This window comes from Grammomys surdaster, unplaced genomic scaffold (genome assembly GCF_004785775.1).
Source record: "Grammomys surdaster isolate TR1022 unplaced genomic scaffold, NIH_TR_1.0 61, whole genome shotgun sequence".
In the NCBI taxonomy this organism is placed as follows: Eukaryota; Metazoa; Chordata; class Mammalia; order Rodentia; family Muridae; genus Grammomys; species Grammomys surdaster.
In genome coordinates, this window is record NW_021604563.1 from 1,210,641 (window position 1) to 1,231,589 (window position 20,949).

A 20,949-nucleotide genomic window follows, 5' to 3' on the forward strand; every position below is an offset into this window, starting at 1 on the left:
GTCACTTTTCTTTCTTGTTAGGGAACAGCATGCTGTCAGCAAAATTAAGCCCTAGATGAAACTTCTTCAAAAAAGGAAAGCCAAAATGAAATCATTTTTAAGGGTATAAATAAAATAGATCCACGCATTTCCTGACAGCCCAAATGAGAAGGTCCATATTTATCTCAGTAAGCTTTCAGCGTTAGACTTTAGGAGCCAAAGTGACAGTTTTGGACTCAGCCAGACAGTGAGCCTTATATATAAAAACTCAAAATAGATTTTCTTTGCCCCTAGTCCTGCCAAAGAGCCATTTTAGGTGTTCAGGAAGGCGCTGAGCACAGTAATGCATAGTGTCCTTCTGCTGAGTGGAAGCAATAGATGGCTTCCCCTCACCTGACTTTTCTTAATTGGAATTGAGATTCCCCAAAGAATCTGGAAGTTAATATGATATTTCTTGTGATTTCACAGAAGTTATGCTTTTTGCACCCCACCCCCTTATACTTAGAATCATTGAAACTTGAGATGAAAATGCAAAAGGCTGCAGTTTTATAATGGAAATAGATGCCTGGGCTGAGGGCAGTCGTGCAAACATTCAATCATTCTGGGATTAGAGGCATTTTCCTCTCTGTTGTAATTGTCAGAAGATGACAAATACAGAAGTGGATTTAAGTGAGATAAGATAATTCAGACCCAGTTTGAAAAGAACTCAAGGCTAACCTTTTGTAGGATTCCTAAGGGCTTGTCGTCGTGCTCTTTTATAGCCTCCTCTCTCCTACCTTCTTTCTTCTCTTCTACCTCATTGCCTTCAAAAATATATCTTTAGGAGTGTCCTATATACTTTAGACCCCATACTGAAATCCAGAAGATTTAGATTTCCTGTGTGGGCAAGAGGGAAAAGAGAGGTTGGGATGACTGGGCAAGCAGATCATGAAGCTAAGGTGCTTGAGGATTGCCCAGGGTGGGGGGATAGGGATATGGTAGTGAGAGAAGGGGACTTGGAGGTAGCTGTTGAGTAGTTTGGCTAAGGGTGGCTTCTATGTAAGTTACACCTGATCTTTAATGTAGTAAATAGCTGTTATAGACCATCAGGTAAGGAAATGACATGAATAAAATCTTTAAGTGAAAAGCAAACTTCATGTGAAAGCATTTAAGTTAACTTCAATCTACAATGTTGGAGTTTCATCAAGGACAGGTGGGCACTGTTAAGGCTAAGAGTGGTAACTGGACTATAAACACAATTGAGGGGTGGGTGATTTAGGAGGGAGAGTTGGGAGCATTTGGCAAGAGCCTGGCGAAGAGGACAGAGATACATTTAAATTTCTGCCAGTGGAGAGCTTACTTAATATATCGAATACAGAGGGCAGAAGAGATGGCTTAGCAGTTACAGGCACTTGCTATTCTTAAAGAGGAATGGATTCGGGTTGCTAAAGCACACATGGAGCTTTTAGCTCCATGTTCAAGGGGATCTTGTGCCCTCTTCAGGTACACATGGGAACTGAGGTTTCTTTGGTGGTGTTCCTTGGGATTGGGAAGTTGGCATAGGGAAGAGAGGCAGGAGTAAGGGAGGCTGCTCTACCTTCAATCAAGTTGATTTGAGTGTGGAAGAAGGGATGAAGTGGTGAGGCTTTACACAGCGCTTGAAGGCCAAAACCTCTGGCAGAAGTGGAGACACTGTCTCCTTTCCCCCTCTGGCTTGTACCTAAGCTGAAATAGACTAATGTATATATGGGTTAATTTGCTTCTTTGTGGTGCTGTTTTTTCTTCCCTGTAAACCAAGACATGGTTTGAATGCTACTTAAGCATGCTATTTTCTTTCCCTGTTTGGATTGACAGTCTGCCTCATTAAAGGACTCATATTTTCCCACTGTGAAATTACTAGCAGGTTGAGGTATGTTATTGGAATAAGAGATGCTTTCTGTGCCTCACATGCTCAAGACTCTAGGTTCATATTCCAGAATGGAGACAGAAAAGGGACAGGGAGTAGAAGGAAAGAAAGGAGAGGAAAATGTGAACAGGAATTTTCACTCCAAAACTGTTACATAAAATATCCCATACTTCCTAATGTGTGTGGGTGTGTATCCTATGTACATGTATGCACATATACCTGGGAAATACAACTGTAGTTATTTTTCTATATGTTCCTGTATTCGTAGTCATGTATGTTAGTTGTCATTCTTAGGAAGTTTGTATCCTCCACAGAGCAAGGTACATATAATATCTATCCTACTATTCAATTTTTAGTGTCTCCATAACTTAACGTTACTGGCTAATCATTGGAAACAGTGTTAAAAAGAGTAATTTATTTTCAAAATGATAGCTAACACCACTAAGTTCATACAGCCTCAAATTGATCTCATTTTTCACAGTTTTCTATTTCAAACATAAATTAATTCCTATTATAATTGGAGTAATCCAAAAAAGTCTGAAGCCTTTTAAGTAATTAATAACAGAGGGAACATTGTTAGATATATTTGATTGTACTTTCATTTTGTGACTATTAATGATCTAAGTACAGCATGTATTCTATTAATTAATAATTTGCTAATCCTCAGTCAGTCTTGGTCATAGATGTTTTTATGCATTTTCTATTCTTTTCTTTTTTGGTTTTTTTGAGACAGGGTTTCTCTGTATAGCCCTGGCTGTCCTGGAACTCACTCTGTAGACCAGGCTGGCCTCGAACTCAGAAATCCGCCTGCCTCTGCCTCTCAAGTGCTGAGATTAAAGGCGTGTGCCACCACTGCCCGGCTTCTATGCATTTTCTAAGTGGTGAAGTGGGAGACTGACTTCCTGGCCCACAGAAGTGGACCAGGTGAGGGTTTTATTTGATGGAAATTTCCAGACAGTTATTGTTATGACACATAATGTTTAGTTGAGCAATGAAGGATGTTATCTTCAAATGACCCTACAAGGGATATGACAGATTGGCAGAGCATGGATTTTGAAACTTGACCTTGAAGGGACATCAAAGTTAGCATTACCTTCTAACAAGTTTTTATTTCTTTCACTTTTGTACTCTTTCCTATTCCTAAGGAAAATATGGGGTAATTGGGAACTAGGTCTTACCATTCCTTTAAGTAGCAAATGGCTAGTTCCCTGTAATCTGGGAGGAAAAGCCCATTTGATTTTTCACCCCAGTAATTTCATATGTCTGTGGATTTTATTTATGGGTCTTCATGTTTCAGAAAGTTACCTTGGAACATTATGTAGCCAGATACTGATGTAAAGAAAAGTCAGATGTGAAGGTTCTAAAATGTTGAATTTGTCCAGAGTTGAGGGAAACCCAGGACTCCATTTGCTAAGTTAGCTCTCTCCTTTGCTGAGTCGGAGCAGTTAGAATATTTAAGTGTTGGCCTGCTGTGAGTCACTGCCTGACCAGCAGCTTTAGAGACACTTAAGTCCACAGCACGCCTTTCAGGTAATTAAGCACTAGGACTATGCACACAAGTTTATGCTTTTCTTCATTGCTTCTGGGGACATTTTGCCATCACCCCTTCAGTTTTACTTTGTCAAGACAGCACAGTAAAAATAGGGGATTTGGGAACTATTAGGCTCTACCCAAGCCTGGTGATGTAGTTCAAACTGGCATTTTGGCCATCCATCTTAGGCAGGTCTAGTCCATTCCAGTTGCCAGGAGTATTCTCAGCAAACACTTCCCCATTGTGTTCAGCAGCAACAAGCCCATTGATGATGATGTAGAAGTTTATTAGAACACGAAGAGAGGAATATCCTACAAGTAATTCTGAAGTATAGGCTACTTGGAGGCAAATACCTCATAGGCAGAAATTCATGGAGTAGCATGCATTAATTATATGTTGGCTAACAGAAGGTTAAGCACCTGAACTGAAACTTCCTATTAGACTCTCCCAAGCATGCGAGCCACCCACCAGTTGCAAGGCATGATGACACGACAGATGACTCGACCTCCTTGGTAGCAGTAGGGGTATGGGTAGTAGCCTAGTAAAGGTTCACAGACGCGGCGGCAGTAGCGGTTGCCTCGACGACAGTAAATACAACAGTAACCTCTCTCATCCAACATGGGGTCAAATTCGATTCCATTTTCAGTCTGAAAGAAGAGGAAGAAGACAGTATTGGATGGAGAACTCTTTAGGAGGAGGTCCCGCCAAGCAAGAGCAGACTATGTGACTCTGAGTTGGGAGGAGGGGCTGATGAGAAATTAAATGTCTTAGCCAAATCATGGAGATGTAACTATGTCATCAAGATTGGGTTTGAACACACTCCCTGAAGATTTTCTTAAGTGTTTGTTAAACCAGTGATATTTTTTCCAAGAGCTTTGAGAGGTAGTAAGTTTTTTGAGAGTTCTTTTGTTTCTGTCCTGAACATGAGTGTAGTGGACAGCACTCACATAGTCGTTTACAGGAAGGTCTTCCTCGCTTGCTTGTCTGGCGTGGCGGGTCTTCTCCACCTTCACTTGCGGGACCACCCATTGCTCATTCTGGTCAATCCCCTTTTTTTCGCTGGTAGGAAAGTGAAGGTCTTCACCATCCTCCTCAAAGTCCTGTAATTCTGAAACTAAGATAACAAATACAAAATTGGGATGCCGTCACTTTGCAAGCATTTCCTAGAGGAGGGTTTAGGAAGACAAAAGTTGAGGAGACCTATTTTTGTCTGCCCTTTGACTGGGATAATTTAGGCATGCATGGGCTGCATTTCCTAGCTGTTTAAGTGGATAGTTCATAGACTATTTGGCTTCTCACCAACCTCGTTGCTTGTTTGGCATCAAACATTTACTCCTTTTCTTAGTAATAGAGTCAATTGACAAGACGAGGGACTTCTGTCTCCCTCAATGCGTTTTAGCTGCAAGTGATCAAAAGTATTTCTTGATTGTCTGATTTGATTTGGTGTTAGCTGATCTCCCATCAATTCTCTTTTGTTTCTCAATTTTTTAGGTTTACAGTTTTTTTCATATATGGATATTTTGCCAGCATGTATGTCTGTGCACCACACACATACAGTGTCTATAGAAGGCACAACAGGGTATCAGATAAGCTAGAACTGGAGTTGAAAATGGTTGTGAATCACTACGTGGGTACTGGGAATTGAACCTGGATCCTATGCAAAATCAACAAGTGTGCTTAACCACTGAGAAATCTCTCGAGCAAGCACTGCCCCCAACCCCTGTGTGTGTCTCACTTATTTTCAACTTAGGTCTGTGGAAGACTTGCTGAAAGTATATGTTCCCACATATTTTTTTACGTCTTTTCTTGTTATTTTACACAACTGAGGTCCAACTGTCAAAACTAATAAGGAGACATTGGTTCATTGCCATTAACTAAGCTACAGACTAGTCATCAATATATCCATCCTTGTTCTTTGTTTTGCAGCATCCGAGTCCAGGATACCAGATTGCATTTGTCACCTTTAAAAACAAACAACAACCAAAAAAAACCCACAAGCAAAACAAACAACTCCAAATAATACCAATAGAGGCCTCCATTGCTGAGACTATCTGTCTGGAGTAATATAGTAGTCTTTGTGCAGAATAAGGGAGCCCAAAGCCTGTGACAATTAGAATAACATGTCTAGAGACCTTCATCTTCTCAAATTGAAGGTTGTACTTTTCTGCTCCAGACCTCTAACTTTCAATCCCATTTATCGTGTTTCCTCAAACATTCACACACATACATACACAGACACAGACACAGACACAGACACAGACACACACACACACACACACACACACACACACACTCACACACGATTGTCTTATATTCTGGGGTAGAATGCCATTGATATGAGAATTCTTGAGACAGTGGTGCACAGTTTGGTCTCTCTCCAGTTCGTGGGTTGGGCTCACTGTGGTTTTGAGGAATAGTCTGGTCTCCCTGCTGCAATGAATATAGATGTACAAAGAAAGATAGATTAGCTTTTTGCTATCACTGGTCACATTACGGTGGTGTTACCTTTCCTGAGATATTTTAAAAGCCTGTCAGCATTAATTTATCTGATTTATAACTTGGCTGTGAAAACTTCCCTCTTCACCACAGTCAGCATATACAGTTGCTTCCAAGAAGGTATAAACTGATCATTTGTTTTCATAGAAATGTAGTCTCTCAATGCTGGAAAAATTAACCTGTTACAATCTTTTTTTTTTTTTTGAGATAGTACATTGCTCTGTAGCTTAGATTGGCCTCGAACTCAAAATCTTCCTGCCTCAGATGCCTGGGTACTGGGAATACAGATGTGTATCACCATTACCACCATGTTATCATCATTGGAAGGAACAGATCGGGGACAGGATACCACACCTGCAATTAGAGTAGGGTTGATCCAGTACATGGTCACGTTATCGCAGATCTCCAGAATTTTAGAATTTTTTAGGAAGTCTCTGTTTTCAATAGGCTTTTCTGCAGGAACCCAAATCACTGACTGTTCAAAGAAAGTTGTAGTAATTTCTTCATTCTGAAGAAAGAAAGTAGGTTAGGGTTGGGATTGTAGAAGAATTAGTGTGGCCAGTTAGATGCTATGGAGTACTGAAAACCAGTATGCTTCGAGCCTGAGTTGCAATGCTAGGGTTGGGCTGCTCATGAGCTGTCTCCATGCCATGCTGACAGTAGGTACACATGGCAGAGCTAATGACCAATCCTTTCCTTCTGGGTCTCGCTGCAAGGCTACTCACTAAAATAAGGGCTTTGCCTGCCATCATTTCCCTTGAAAGGCTTTTCATGGTGTTCTGGGTGCTCCCTCAGCCACACAAGCTTCAATTTGAGCTTGTACTATGAGTGATTTATATGTCTCCCCTTTAAATGGGTAAATACCTGCCATGTTTTACTAGTGTAGCTAAGGTTGAACACAGGATTTCATCTCAAGATAGAAACAAAACAAAACAAAACAAAAAACCTCTTAAAATCTAAACTAGTGAGATAAATAGCCAATTAACCTATCATTTTGGATTTACAAGAAATTTGTCTTTTCATATTTTGAAGTCTTCCACTTATGGGAAGTGAACTCATTAATCCCATTCCTTCTAAATGCTTAACGTTTGTCTCTGGTTTACAGAGCTTTGCAGAGTTTTGTTAAAAATACCTTCTCTTCCCTTTCTAGTGCTGGGAGTAGTTGTCTAGAATACCCTGTTCTTACCAACTTGTCAACAAGGCTTCATCGCTTTATGCCTACTCTTAATAAGACCTTTTCCCCCTCTTTTGTTTCTTCCTGGCTTTACGAGTTTTCAGTGTGTTTATTTATTCACCAAAATATGTCTTTGTGTAATTTTTCTCTGAACCATTCACAACTTTCAAATCCTGGCTCTTTTGCCCTTGAGTCTGTAAAGATCTTGGAACACATTGAAATGGACTGCAGAAAATGCGGTTGATGTGCTCCCTAACTTTGTTAGCAAACTTGGGGCTATTTAGATTCTGACTCTGCATGGTTTCCAGGTGCATGCTATGGACACTGTTCCAAGGTAAGTCCAGGCTTTTGTAATTTTCCAACCACAAATTTGTTTCACTAAAAGATACTTGTTGTGTGACATTCTGTTTTCTTGGAGATGAGATAATTTTACTATCATGAGGTGAATATGTGGATTATTTAAAAGATTTCATCAAATTAACTGAAGAAAAAAATTAGGGCCCCGAGAAGATATGGCCTTTGTTCCTATATCACTCCAGAAAAAATCCTATTATATTGCTTTAGCCTTTCATTGGTGTCTGTCTGTACAGAGCCTTCACAGGATCAAGAGCCTCTCTTCCCATTGATGTCGAACAAGGCCATCCTCTGCTACATATGCAGCTGGAGCCATGGGTCCCTCCGTGTGTACTCTTTGGTTGGTGGTTTAGTTCCGGGAGCTCTGGGGGGTCAGGTTAGTTGATATTGTTGTTCTTCCTAAGGGGTTGCAAACCCCTTCAGCTCCTTCAGTCGTTTCTCTAACTCATCCATTGGGGACCCCATGCTCAGTCCAACGGTTGGCTATGAGCATCTGCATCTGTATTGGTCAGGCTCTGGCAGAGCCTCTCAGGACACAATCAAACTAAATTAACCCAAAATAACCTCAATGGTTGGTGAGGATTAATAACCAATGGATGGTGAGGATTGATGTATTTTAGGCAGGCGATGACCCATTTGCCATGGCTTCCTGGGATCATTCATTCACTAATTGGAGCAGGGGCCTAGTCATCCCAGTTTATTAGTGGATCCAGAGAATTCATTTTAGGTTGACTTTTTGCCTTTGCTTTTGCTTCTTCTTCTGAGAACTGTGGATTATTAAGCCAGCAGCTCAGCATAGAATGGTAAGGTGAACCCACCAGAAACCTTTACAGTGGGTGAATGTTGGAGGATGACAGAAGTATATGACCCTCATGTAGCCTTGGGACCAACTTCCCATCTTAAACAGTTTATTTTTACTATTTATTTAAAAATTATTTTAGGTGTATGTATGCATGTATGTCTGTTTTACCAGAAGAAGGCATTGGATCTCCTGTAACTAGAGTTACAGATGGTTGTGAGTCACCATATGAGTGCTGAGAATTGAAAACGTGGGTCCTCTGGAATAGTTAGCCAGTACTCTTATTGATATCTGAGCCAGACCTCCAGCCCCTATTTTTTTTATTATATTTTTAGTTTTGAGTATGCATGTGTATCTTTGTTTGGATATATGTGTGGATAAGAACGAAGTTGCCTCTGGAGGCCAGATGTGTTGGATCCCCCTGGAACTGGAGTCATAGACAGTTGTGAGCTGACTGGGAATTGACTAAGAGTCTCTGAGCCATCTCTCCATCGCTGGACTAATTTTCTTCAAGTCTTCCTCATACTCACAATTAATTTTGTTCCTCTGATTAATTACACTCACTAGAAATTATTGGTTCAGGAACAAAAAGAGTATATAGTTTTTTGTAGTTTTGATTTTTTAATAGGTATTAGGATATAAAAGTATAGTATTATACCCAAATTCACAAACTTCATTTTCTTAAAAGGCCTCAGTTAAAGAACTGCAATCTGCTACTCACTAGCTGTGTACTTTCAGCAAGTCACTCTTTGGTCCTAAATTCCAGATCCTTTATCTGAGAATGGGGATTATAATAATGCCTGTTCATAACACCCCGTTTGAGGATTTAACGAGAAGCGAACACCCAGTCCAGTGACCAGCCAGCAAGTGATACCTTTTAGTACAATCACTGTTCTCACATACCTCATCTATTTCCTCTTCAGGTTCAGAAAATTCAGGAATCACTTTGATTTGAGTTTTAATAAAGCATTTTTGAAGACCTACAAAGTAGATGCCAGTGTATCCCTATAGAACAAACAAAACAATAATATACTTAATTTCCTGTGATTGTTTCAATTAATGAGTACCATGACCTATCAGAGACCCAGACAAGCAAAAGTTGAGTTCAAAGAGAATGCTTTGTCATAAATGAAACGAAGGTTAAAGGCTATTTCGTTTTAATGTGATTGAATTATTATATTATTTTTAAGTGAAAAGCTTCAGGGGAAACAGTCAACTCACATTTTTAAAGTCATGGACTTCCAATGTTTCATCAGTGCCATTTCCACTTCTGAATATTTCTGTTCTGGTTATGGGATCGATTTCCATGTAAATCTTCTTCTTCTCACCATTGCTGTAGAAAGTGTGCTCCATGTCATAGGTCTGGGGAGCAGAGGAAGGAAAGGAAGTGCTAAGATAGTCTGGGTGCCCCATCAGAAAATGCTTTAACTGGGTAAATACCTGGGTCACCTTCCCTTTCTAAAACCTTTGTACTAAGGGGGTCATCTCAGCAGCTTGTCATTGGACAGTCTCTAAAACTTATGATTAAATTAAGGTGCTTTTTGGTGTTCGGGGAATCCCTTTAGTCAGTGTTTTGTATTTAAGCCAAATAGCTGAGCTAATTGCGAACTAGTCCAATGGTTTTCTTGGCAACCTTGGCTAAGTAGCAAATGATACTCTGCAAACCAGCCTGTAAAGTGTTTTCCCCTTGTGTTAAGCCTAGGGATCACCTCAAGTCTATGTTGCTTCCTGGAGTGGCTGCTTCATTTTCTAAGTGTTCTGTGATTACTCTCCCCATCCCTTCCATGTAATCCATTACATCCTAGAAAGAGATGCGAAACCATTTAGAGTGGTTAGGCATTGCCCTCTATCCCCATATCTATCTGGATTTTAGTAGTGTCTCACTCAATAGTATTCTGTTTGCCCTTTTTAGAACCTGAAGATGATATTGGCCAATATTAACTCACAGTCTTATCATGTACTGATTTATTTCTCTTTGTTTTTAAAAATCTAGCAGTCACCTGCCTTCCCTTAGCCTTCTATTCTATAGGATAATCATCCTCATTCAGGTTACTGCTGGGTTATGTTTTAAAAACTTGATTCTCTTGTTTTCAACGTCTGTAGATTCCTCTGGATAGGTAGCCTTTGGTGACAGGGTGAGGTGCCATAAATTAACAGAATCTTCCAAGGAGAGTACTTCTGAAAGGCTGTTTATCAAGCCTTTCTTGAGTGGCTGAAACAAATCCCCAAATTTCCTTCTGTTCTCTAAAAGAGACAACTCTCAAACTACAGACCAAGAGGCCCAGTTCCATAATGTATTCTATTTCGGGACTGAGCATGCAACTTATAACTTGGGACGTATTTGGAGCTAGAAACAAATATGAACTCCAGAGGAGTCTGATCTCTGTTGGAAAGCATGCCCGAGTTGATGGTGCCATTTTCAAGCCTATTGTCTCCCCGTTGCCTGGAAGCCTTTGCCGGTTAGGTTTCTGCACTTTCACTTGTCCTTCTGAAGAAGCAAGTTGCCTACAGAGCCAGTGTTGCTTTCTAATAACACAGTTCCTAGCGGTACCCTCCTCCTTTAGCTTCCATTGGGTTGGGTTGTTTTTAGTGTCTGCTGATGTCTATGACAGCATGTTAGTTTAACCTAGTCAAAATTTTCCCAACTCAAGTAGAAAAACAACTTGGATGAGTTTGTAGAAACAAGTGTTACTTCAAGCATAAACAGTCTGATGAAGCCACTGAAAACAAAACCAGAGGCTAAGCCATTTTATCTCCTTGTGCCCTGTAGTGCCTTAGACATGGATGGTGATTATTTGTTGAATAAGTATTGTCACCAGTGACACACTCTCCTCTTTCCCAAGGAATGTATTGAAGATTGGCAAGGTATTTTTTTTTTAAAGGAAAGGAAAAGAGTATTGAGACCTCTCCAGCAGTTGCAGAGTTAACTTGGGAAGGCCAGCCTCATTTGTGACAGGTAGAAAAGTCCTTTAGGCTTGTTATTTGCTTCTGTTTCTAAATATCCTCTCAGTTTCAGCATTGGAGCCAGCTAGAGAAGAGAAACTTCTAGGTATGGAAAAAAAAACTTGCAGTCAGTTGGCTGACTTAAGCAGAGGACAGAGGCATCCACTTCAGACAGTCTTGTCAGGCTTCCCAATAGGGGGTAGTTTCTTTAGAAATACTATCCATTGTGGAGACAAATGTTGACAGTGCTAGCCACCAGGGGCTAGACTGGGGTGTTTGTTTCATCAGTAGCACCACTGATGGATTATTGCATGGAAAAATTGGGTTAGAGACTAGGGGATATTGGACTGTGGCCTACCTGGGCAAAAGAAAGAGAAAATACAGACTGCATTTTCGATCATCAGGAGAAGACTATGGGACTGTGCTGGTGACATTTAAAATTTCAGTGTACTTCTGTGGAATGAGTTTTCCTGCACTGTTGGCAATGCACTTTACTTGGACACCTTTCTGGATGAGTACTATTGGAAACTGCCAAGCTCAGCAGATCTTCATTATTTTCAACGTTTCTGCTAAGAATTGCTTTTTTGTTTGTTTGTTTGTTTGTTTGTTTGTTGTTATTTGGTGAGGGAAGAGGCAGCCATGTTAACTGTACCTATTAACCAGCATGTTGACTTTGTATTAGCACTGGTAGCATCTTGAGTAGAGTGAGATCAGAATGACTTCATTTGTGTCTGAATCCTTAGTGTGTGGGAGGGAGGGTGCAGGAGTAGAGAGCTACATAGTCACCCAGATGGAATTCTGCTATCAAAGGTGTCCTTTTGAAACAGATTGTCCTTTGTCTAGGAGGATGATGCCAGTGACTTACTTTGGACTGTGTGGGGATGGGTTTGAGTAAATCCAGACATACTGTCTCACTCAGGTCCCCATGGAGCTCCCTGCTTGGGTAATGGCTATGCAAGCTTCACTGGCCCATATGACGACTGAGCTCATGCCTTTGGCATTAGAAAGACTTTGCTGTCTACTAAGCTCCTTGGCTCCTGGGTTGAAGTGCCTTCTGGAGATGAAGAATTAAATGGCTTTGCCCTGTCCAGGAACAAACTAAAGCAGAGACAGGATGGCTGACCTTAGAAAGGTGTGACTGGGCTCCATGCATCTCTCCTCAGACTTTGCCCCCAATTTAGCTTTATTCCAGGAGAGACAGAGCAAGGACAGCATGTGACATGGAATGAGCCCTTGCCAATTTGGCAAACGGATGAGCCCCTTTTCTGGTATCTCCATCCCCTGTCCGCCTCGCATCCTCATAGCCTTTTTTTTTTCCATGCCTTTCTCATTTCCATCTGTCCCTATGCCTCCTGTCTAGACAACCTGGAGTCTGCCAGTGCTTTAGGGATCTTATGGAGGAGAAGAAACCAATCTGACAAATGATTTCACATTTAGATATTAGCAATGGAGAAGACATTTGTCAATTTGAAAAATGGAATGCACTGCTTCACTTCATGTAATGGTGCATTTTAGGTACTGTGAAACCAGGAGCAGGAGATATGGGGAGGAGTGAAAAAGACTTCCAACATAATCCAAATGGGTTCTTACTGGCCTTATGAGGGTCAGAATGTTGAAATAGGACAGAGAGGCCAGTGGGATAATGGGTGTATGGGTAAAGCCAGGCAATGTGTGGAAAGACTGCACTGACAAAGTATGGGGGAAATATAAATCCATTTTTATTCCCCGTTCAGGAACTCTGTCCTCAATCCAGTTAAATCTTCCATTTGGGTAGCCAATAAGCCCTGACTTCTCCTGCAATGTGAACACTTTCCCTTGTTTTCTTGTTTCTGTTGATGACAGTCTCTGAGATCAGAAAAGAAAGGTTTTTATAAAGACTAAAGCTGACTCACACCTTAGTGTGATGGATTTGTTTGGGGGCAAGTAGCTGTAGCTTGTCCTGACAGGGATTTGAGGACATTTGGCTTAGGTTTGTTTTTCTGAAACTTGTGATTAATCTAGCTGCTCTTTTTTTCCACCTTCATCCTTTACTGTCTGTTTATGAGGTACACTCTCCAAAGATGAAATACATGCTCAGAATAGCTGGCTAGCAGGTGTTAGGCTGGAAGAAGGGGAAGGGAAGGGAAAGCACTGTACCATATTACTACCGATCTAGCCTGTGAGAATTAAAGGGCCTCTGGGTATTTCTCTACCAACACAGTACCGGCAGATTGTTTTTTATGCATAGTTGGACTTCTGCATCTTCAATCACCAGTTCTTAGCCCTGAAAAAAAATTGGCATCAGCAGCCAGACATTCCTTTTAAAAGGAAGGAAAGAAGGAAGGAAGAAAGGAAGGAAAGAAGAAAGAGAAAGAAAGAAAAGGCCATCTTTTCTGTCTACAGAATTGAGCCACTAGTGAAGTTTTCCTGTATCCATGATCCTCTCTCTAATTCCTAAATTCAGTTGGAAAATAGGAAAGAATTCTAAGGAAAGGTTCTACTTTTAATGTTAGTTCTTTTACCTACAAGCTGTGTGACTTTGGCCAAGTTACTGAATGCCTCTAAAGGTTCAGTCCCTGTCCATATCTCCTCTCTAGATACAATGTTGGATTGTTGGAAAATCCAATTTTTCTCACTTTTGTTCTGGTTCCTGTCAGATTGCTTGCTGGATTGCCACTATCTGTTGATCACCTGGGCTGCTTCTCTGTTTCAGCCACTCATAATAGCTCTGTTTGAAGGCAGTAATTGCTTATGCCACATAAAATACTCAGTTAAACAAATACAACCTTAGGAGTAAGGAGTAAGGGTATACTTATAACAATCAGAATCGTGGAAATTGTAAGAGCTAAACCTGAATAGTCAAAGTAACAACAGGCCCAGTAAGGATTGTTGTACAAGGGTAATATTTGGATCTTGCAAAGAAAAGAAAATGAAGAGATGCCCTCTTTTCCAAAATGCTGATGTGGCAGCATCTGGGGAAACTCAGTTCCCTGCTTAACAGATTCCAGCTACATCTCCAGCTTTTCCCTTGAGGTTTTAAATGCTTCTCCAGTTCCTTGTTTCAACCATCAGATTGTTGTGTTAAAAGCCTAGGTAATCTAGAGAGAAAAGTCCCTTGTATGCCTAGAGATGGCTGGAGAGACTTGACCTGGAGCTAATGCTGGTAGTGAAACAAACAAACAAACAAACAAAACAAAACAAAAAAAAGAAAGTGATAAGGAAAGCTGGGTTCACACTTGGAAGTGTTTCTTTTGTGCAAAGGATTTTCAGCCTAGAATGATCTTGGGAATGAAACATGAATGAGACTGTTTCAGTGGTCTACTGCAACTGAGGTTGAGGTTGCATGGGCAGGATGCACCCTTATCTTCATGACCTCTCATCTCATTTGACTAGAATGTGAAACTTGAAGAAAAATCTCCAAGAATATGCTGATTGTTGGGGAGTGAGTAATCACCTCCCAGTAGCACTAAAAATCACCACATAGTTCTGATGTATGGCAGAAAAGCACATAACATTCTTTCACATAACTTATTGTATTATATGTCTCATTCCACAAAGGTTTTGAAGAATGGGGTACAAAATCTGTACTGTGTTAAGAAACTGCTGGTTTAAGAGCTACAGCCTTTTTGGTTTGTTTTCTCCATGTTGCTTTGATTAGTTGAGGAATTGGCTTCTAATTCTTTCAAGTTCAATGTGGAACACAGGGAGCCTTAAGTAAGCACGTTTGTTTCCCTATAAGTCTATTTCATAGATCTTAAGGAAGTTATTGCTTAGAAGTGGATCCTCAATATGGTGCCCTTGCGAAATCTCTGGAACTGAATATGTTTCCCTTGCTTGGTTAGGAAAGCTGAACACAGAGCCTTATGAACTTGGCTTTCCTCAAGTCTCTTCAAATCTCCTAGGTATGGCTGTGACTCAGGAAGCCTAGGGCCTGGAAAAAAGTACAGTGACTCACTCAGAGTTGATCCTCCTTTAATTTTGACTTATTTTCCTCCTAGATAAGTGTGTGTGTGTGTGTGTGTGTGTGTGTGTGTGTGTGTGTGTGTGTGTGATGCATGATTGAGGTATACTAGGAGTCAAATATTGCTTACTCTCTTTTGAGATCAGGAGTCTGGATCTTTTGTGCATCTGAAAGTGGGAGGGAAGAGCTTGGGAATGTCAGCACCAGATGTAGGATGTTAAATAAACACTGTTTATTATAAACAGATGTGGAATGAGAAAACAAGAAGGAGTGTTGTGGGGGCTAGAAGAGCAAGCACTGAGAGCTTGGTGAAAGCTCCAGGACAACAAAGGCATCACTACAACCACTGGACAGAAAAGCATCAATAGCTTTCTCTACCAAAGGCCACTCAATCCTCCCAAATCTCACAGGCACCTAAAGAAAAGTCTAGAAGACCATGAGTTTTACTTTGTTAATCAGCCTTTCATTCCAGCAGAGAGAGTCTTAAATTTGTACAAGACGCTTGGATCATTTTCCCTCTGGAAATATTCTTCCCAGACTAATCTGACTGCTTTTATTTTCCCTGGATTCTTAACTGCTCAGATGCAGGTCTAGTCAGAGTCTTGGTCACTAGGAGGTACATGGCTAGCCTTCCAAGCTCCTTGTTTTAAGACTTAGAGGGTATTAGTTGAGTGAATAAACAATGCAAGCTGCTCCCTGGTCTCCTGAATTACAGGGATCCCAACCGGATTTTGTAGTGAAGACCAGGACTTATATAAGAAAAATAGTTTATTACAATTCTTTATTGGAATAGAAAATATATAGTACTTGTTCAAGGTAGAAAAACTTATCCTAGGAGATACATAATGTCTTTTATCTGTACTTCTTCATAACAACTTTGGTCCCTCATTTACACTCCTTTTGGTGAAAATTATATATTCTAAAATGAATTACTTCATGAGCGCTTTGACTTGTTTTTTTTTCTTTTTAAATAAACTTTAATCAGTAGCACATTCCACCTTTTCCATGTATGCACTGCCTCAGTTTTTTGGTTGGTTTCAGGAATGACAGAATTACTTTTTGGAAATCATATTTAAAAGAACTGGAATTGGAAACAAAGGTAGCATAATTGGAAGATAGGGGAGATCATGAACTCAGCTAGGGAGTGTGAATTCTTACAAGATAAAAGCAAAAATCTCCTGAGTCACTCCCTAGGCATTTATTACCGCACTGAGGCAAATGCCATTGTAAGATTAGAAAAAACACATTAATACTGTTAGAATGACACTTATACTGCCAATGAATACATGAAAATAAGAAAGGCTATATGCTCTCTATTCAGACAGGTATCTATGAATGGTCAAGAAGATTAGCTGCCTACCACATCCAGTGAAGGCATTATACTTGCAGCAACTAAAATAATTTATGGTCCTGCATATAATTATGGTCCTCATACAATTTCCAAGAGAACCACTGATTCAACTTTTGGGGTAGCACGTCACTTTAGGAATTAGCTAAGTGGTTTTGTAAGGAAGTCACTGTGCTGGAATGAATGTTGGCTCTCAATTTTCTGATGGTGGTTTCTTTGTACACCTTGCTAACCTTGACATAGTTGGCTTCCCTAGAAAGACATCTGAACAGTAAACAGTTCAAAAGCAGCAGGGCATTGGGGGTGGGCTAATAGGAGTAGGTGATGCCTGAAAACCTTTCTGGAACATGATGTAAATAAAAAGGGAAACAAATAAGTAGGCTTGTTTGCTCTCCCTCCCACTTAAACTTTATAGGTATCCTTTGAGACTAAACAGGTATTGCAGCAAAAGTAGAGAATCCCAGGGTGGCTATGCCTTACTTTTGTGTTTTCAGTTGAACACTTAGCCAGCTTATTTTCTTTCTCTCCCCCTTTGTCTGTCTTTCCCCATGAACTCTTTGCTCCTATTGCTCCTCTGACTCCTAATGGTCCATGCCAAACCATTTTCTTCTTGTCTCATTTTCCCTCCAGGATCTTTGCATTTTCTTTCCTACATCTGCTACCAAGTAGAAATGAGTATCCCATGACCCTCCCCCCCCAAAAAAAAAAATTAACTGCAACACCTGCAGGAGCTGCAGCAGCAACAGTGACCTACAAATAGAGAATATGGCAAAGCCAGAAACCCGTCTTCATGGGTTGTAGCTCATCTCATTTTCATTCAAATGTTAATTGTTAGCAAGAAAAGACTATGATTTTATTTAGGTCACATCTAAATGTGTCCGTCACACAGGAGCCCAGAAATAACAATAACGTGGTAGCACAAGAATACAAATTACAGTGTCAACCAAGTTTTACCAAATGTCCTCAGTGTCAGAAGGTTTCTGACATATCTGTGATTAACGACTTAGTGTTACTTGTTTCTACCTGTGCCATTAGTATCTCACTGGGACAATGGTTGTGACTGCTGAGGAGCTGAAAGGCTTCTGGTTAAGTAACAAATCATTCTGAATTTAGGTATGAGAATCACTTCTTTGAAAATGGAGCTTGCTGCCTGTCCTCACAGCAGATGCGTTAACTCAGAACATAATCACTGAAAATCATTTGCTGCCATCCCGGATGGTTTCTTCTTATGTGACTGTCTGGTTACTTTTCCATCACTTTCTGCCCAGATAATGGAAAGAAAGATGGAAAGTATTTTTTTTTCTTTCTCACATTAAAAAAATAAAAGCTTCCAGGTGACTTAACTCCTTAAAGTCAACCGTAAAGGAGTGGGTAAATTTATTTCCTGTCACTACTAACCAAAATGTAGAAGACAATTTCCCCTCACCTAAATAAGCAAATGAAAGGAAAACCTTGACTTCATTCCTATGCCCCTCCCAAATGAATAAAAAAGATGAAAAGTTTTCATTTTCAAATTAATTTCCATGTTAATCCCTAATTAAATTCAATCAAACTCAGAAAAGAAACATTGGATAAGTTTCTGTTACTTACTTTCTTGGATACCTCCGGCCAGAAGTGTTTGCTCCCCCAAAACAGGACAATTAGAGTTAAGGCCAGGATACCAAACACTAGTCCACAAATCTTCAGTGATTTACATATCTTCTTAGATTTCAGAGCTTCTGCCTAAGCAAAGAACAGAAAGGATGAAACAATGTACAATAACCCTCAAAATAGCAAGCCATAATTCAAAGTCTCCTTCAATTTCACTTTCTAATGTTCACTTTGCAATACGATAAATCTGCAAAACCGTGCTTCTGCTCAAAAGGGAAAATATATGAATCAACTTACATTTAGAATGTGACAGCCCTCACAGTTCTCTGGAGGATTCTTTGCCATGGTCTCCTAGCACACAGTGCTCTTTCCCTGCTTCGAGAGGACTGAGAGACCACTGCTGAGGTGGAGTTGCAAGTGAGTCGGCTAACAGATGCCAGAGGAGAAGCTGAATTTATATGGCTCAAATATGTCATACCAGAGCCGGAGGGAGCCCAGGGGGCTCCCGTGCTACGATTTGTTACATAGATATACCCATATATGTATATAACTTCTGTGCACAGAATTCCATCCAGAATGGCAAAGACAGAAGGTTATAATGAAAACTATTGTCCTGGGGGTTGGGTTGGAAGGGGATCAAGCCTAGGACACACTGAAATGATTTTTCACTATGAACTTAAAATACCAGTGGCAATACATGCTGCACACTCCAGAAATAAGCAAACAGAGCAAAAAAAAAGGAGGGGGGAGGAACAAAGTTCTAATTTCATTTCCATGCAATTAAACATGTTTTTATTGCAGGAATATTAAGTATCAGATACTTTCCTGGGTGCTGGATAGTCAGAAATGAATAAGATAGCATGCCTCACTATGTAAAAGTATTCTAGATGCCAAGACCAATGTATATTTGACTAATTGTAATTGAAACCAGGATAAAATGAAGAGTAATTGTGAGCTTTCTCTCTTCATTCCATCTCTATGATGAATTTTGTCTCCTTTAGTTGGTCCCTCAACGCTGGTATTTATTATGTTTCTTCATGCTTTTTTTCACTTTAACATATACTGCTTAAATGATCTTATCCAGTTCTGGAGTTAATATATCACTTATACAGCAATGCAAACTCAATTCTGTGCCTGTAACCCAGTTCTGTCTTTTACTTTCAAAGCCATTTGAACATCTTGAGCATCTGTATCTGGATGTAACTCAGAAATAGCAAACTCAGTATGTTACCCATCAAATTCTTTCCTTTTTAACACTTCCTTCCCCCAACTTACTTTCTTTTTACTAATCCTAATCTTCATTGGTGATTACAGTTAGTGTTCAGTCTACCATAACAAAGAACTGCAGAATTACTGACTTGCATATCAAAACTCTACTTAAAAAATACAGTCCTTACATTTCTGGAGGATACAGTCCATGATCAAGATGTCAGCTAGTTTTCCTTCCTTCCTTCCTTCCTTCCTTCCTTCCTTCCTTCCTTCCTTCCTTCCTTCCTTCCTTTCATTTATATATTTTATGTAGTTTATTTATTAACTTTACTTTTATTGAAAATAAGGTTATTTTCATAGAATATAATTTGAACTCAATTTCCCTTCCCTTATTTCTCAGATCCTTCCCACTCCCCCACCCTTCCCTGTCTTAGGAAAATAGACAAATAAAAAAAAGAGAACCAGGGATAAAACAAATGAACAAACTAAAAATCAAAAGAGGAAGGAAGAAGGAACAAGCACGAGAAACTCATACATGTACAAAGACTCACCCATGCACAAAGAAAACTTATAAAAACACAAAATTGGAAACCATAATATACAAACAAAATGAGGTTTAAAAAGCCCAAACAAAGCAGTATCACACACACACACACACACACACACACACACGGACACACAAATCTGCCAAAATACCATTGAGTTCATTTTGGGTTGGCAATCTATTGCTAGGCATGGGGCATGCTCTTCAAGTGTGGTTTATATATCCAGTGGGATTCCCTTAGAGAAATTTATTTTTCTTTTCTGAGTGGCTGTTCATTGGAGATAGCTTCTTTTGTATTTTTATTGGATATTTTATTAATTTACATTTCAGATGTTATCCCCTTTCTCCATTCACCCCCAGAAACCCCCATCCCATCCTCCTCCTGCTGCTTCTATGAGGGTGTGCCCCCCACCCACTCACCCACTCACCCACTCACCCACTCCCACCTCCCTGCCCTCAAATTCCCCTACACTGGGGCGTCCAGCCTTCACAGGACCAAGGCCCTCCTCTCTCACTGATGCCCAACAAGGCCATCCTCTGCTACATAAACAGCTGGAGCCATGGGTCCCTCCATGTGTATTCCCAGGCTGGCAGTTTAGACCCTGGGAGCTCTGGTTGGTTGGTATTTTTGCTCTCCCCATGGGGCCTAAAATGAAAACTCCTTCAGCTCCTTCAGTCTTCTCTCTAACTTCTCCATTGGGAGATAGCTTCTCGGTGGGGGACGGAAATTCCCATCTACCCCACTCCACCCCCAGTGGTGAAATGCCATCTGGTTTGGACCAGTGCTGGCCCTATGAGTACTGTTGTAGTCTCTGGGCGTTCTTATGTCCTGTCATGTTTGGAGACACTATTTCCTTGCTTTCATCTATCTCCTCTGCTTCTCACAATTTCTTCACCTGCTCCATATTTGTTTTTTTTCGTAATTAAACATTTTTATTTATTCTTTGTGAATTTCATATCATGTATCCCAACCCCACTTAACTCCCCTTCATATCCATCATCCCCTTCCCTCGAAACCTCTCCCACCAAAGAGAACAAAAAATAACCCCCCAACCTTATCTCATTGTGGAAGCCATGTTACATCACAGTGTGTAACCCAGTAAACCCTTTTGCCCATACAGTTTTACTTGCAAATGTTCATCCATCTGGTTTGAGGC

At 40.3% G+C, this 20,949-nt stretch overlaps 1 protein-coding gene across 1 annotated transcript; it reads right to left on the reverse strand.

The window, feature by feature from the left end:
* Positions 1-3,660: 3,660 nt before the first annotated feature.
* On the reverse strand, positions 3,661-18,601 carry Tnmd (tenomodulin). The gene is made up of 7 exons (XM_028785115.1): positions 18,337-18,601; positions 18,040-18,171; positions 9,440-9,580; positions 9,122-9,223; positions 6,246-6,399; positions 4,343-4,509; positions 3,661-4,042 (listed from the first exon to the last, which is right to left on the reverse strand). The coding sequence occupies exons 1-7, from the start codon at positions 18,382-18,384 to the stop codon at positions 3,833-3,835; spliced, it is 954 nt and encodes a 317-aa protein (XP_028640948.1). The 5' UTR covers positions 18,385-18,601; the 3' UTR covers positions 3,661-3,832.
* Between the last annotated feature and the right edge of the window lie 2,348 nt (positions 18,602-20,949).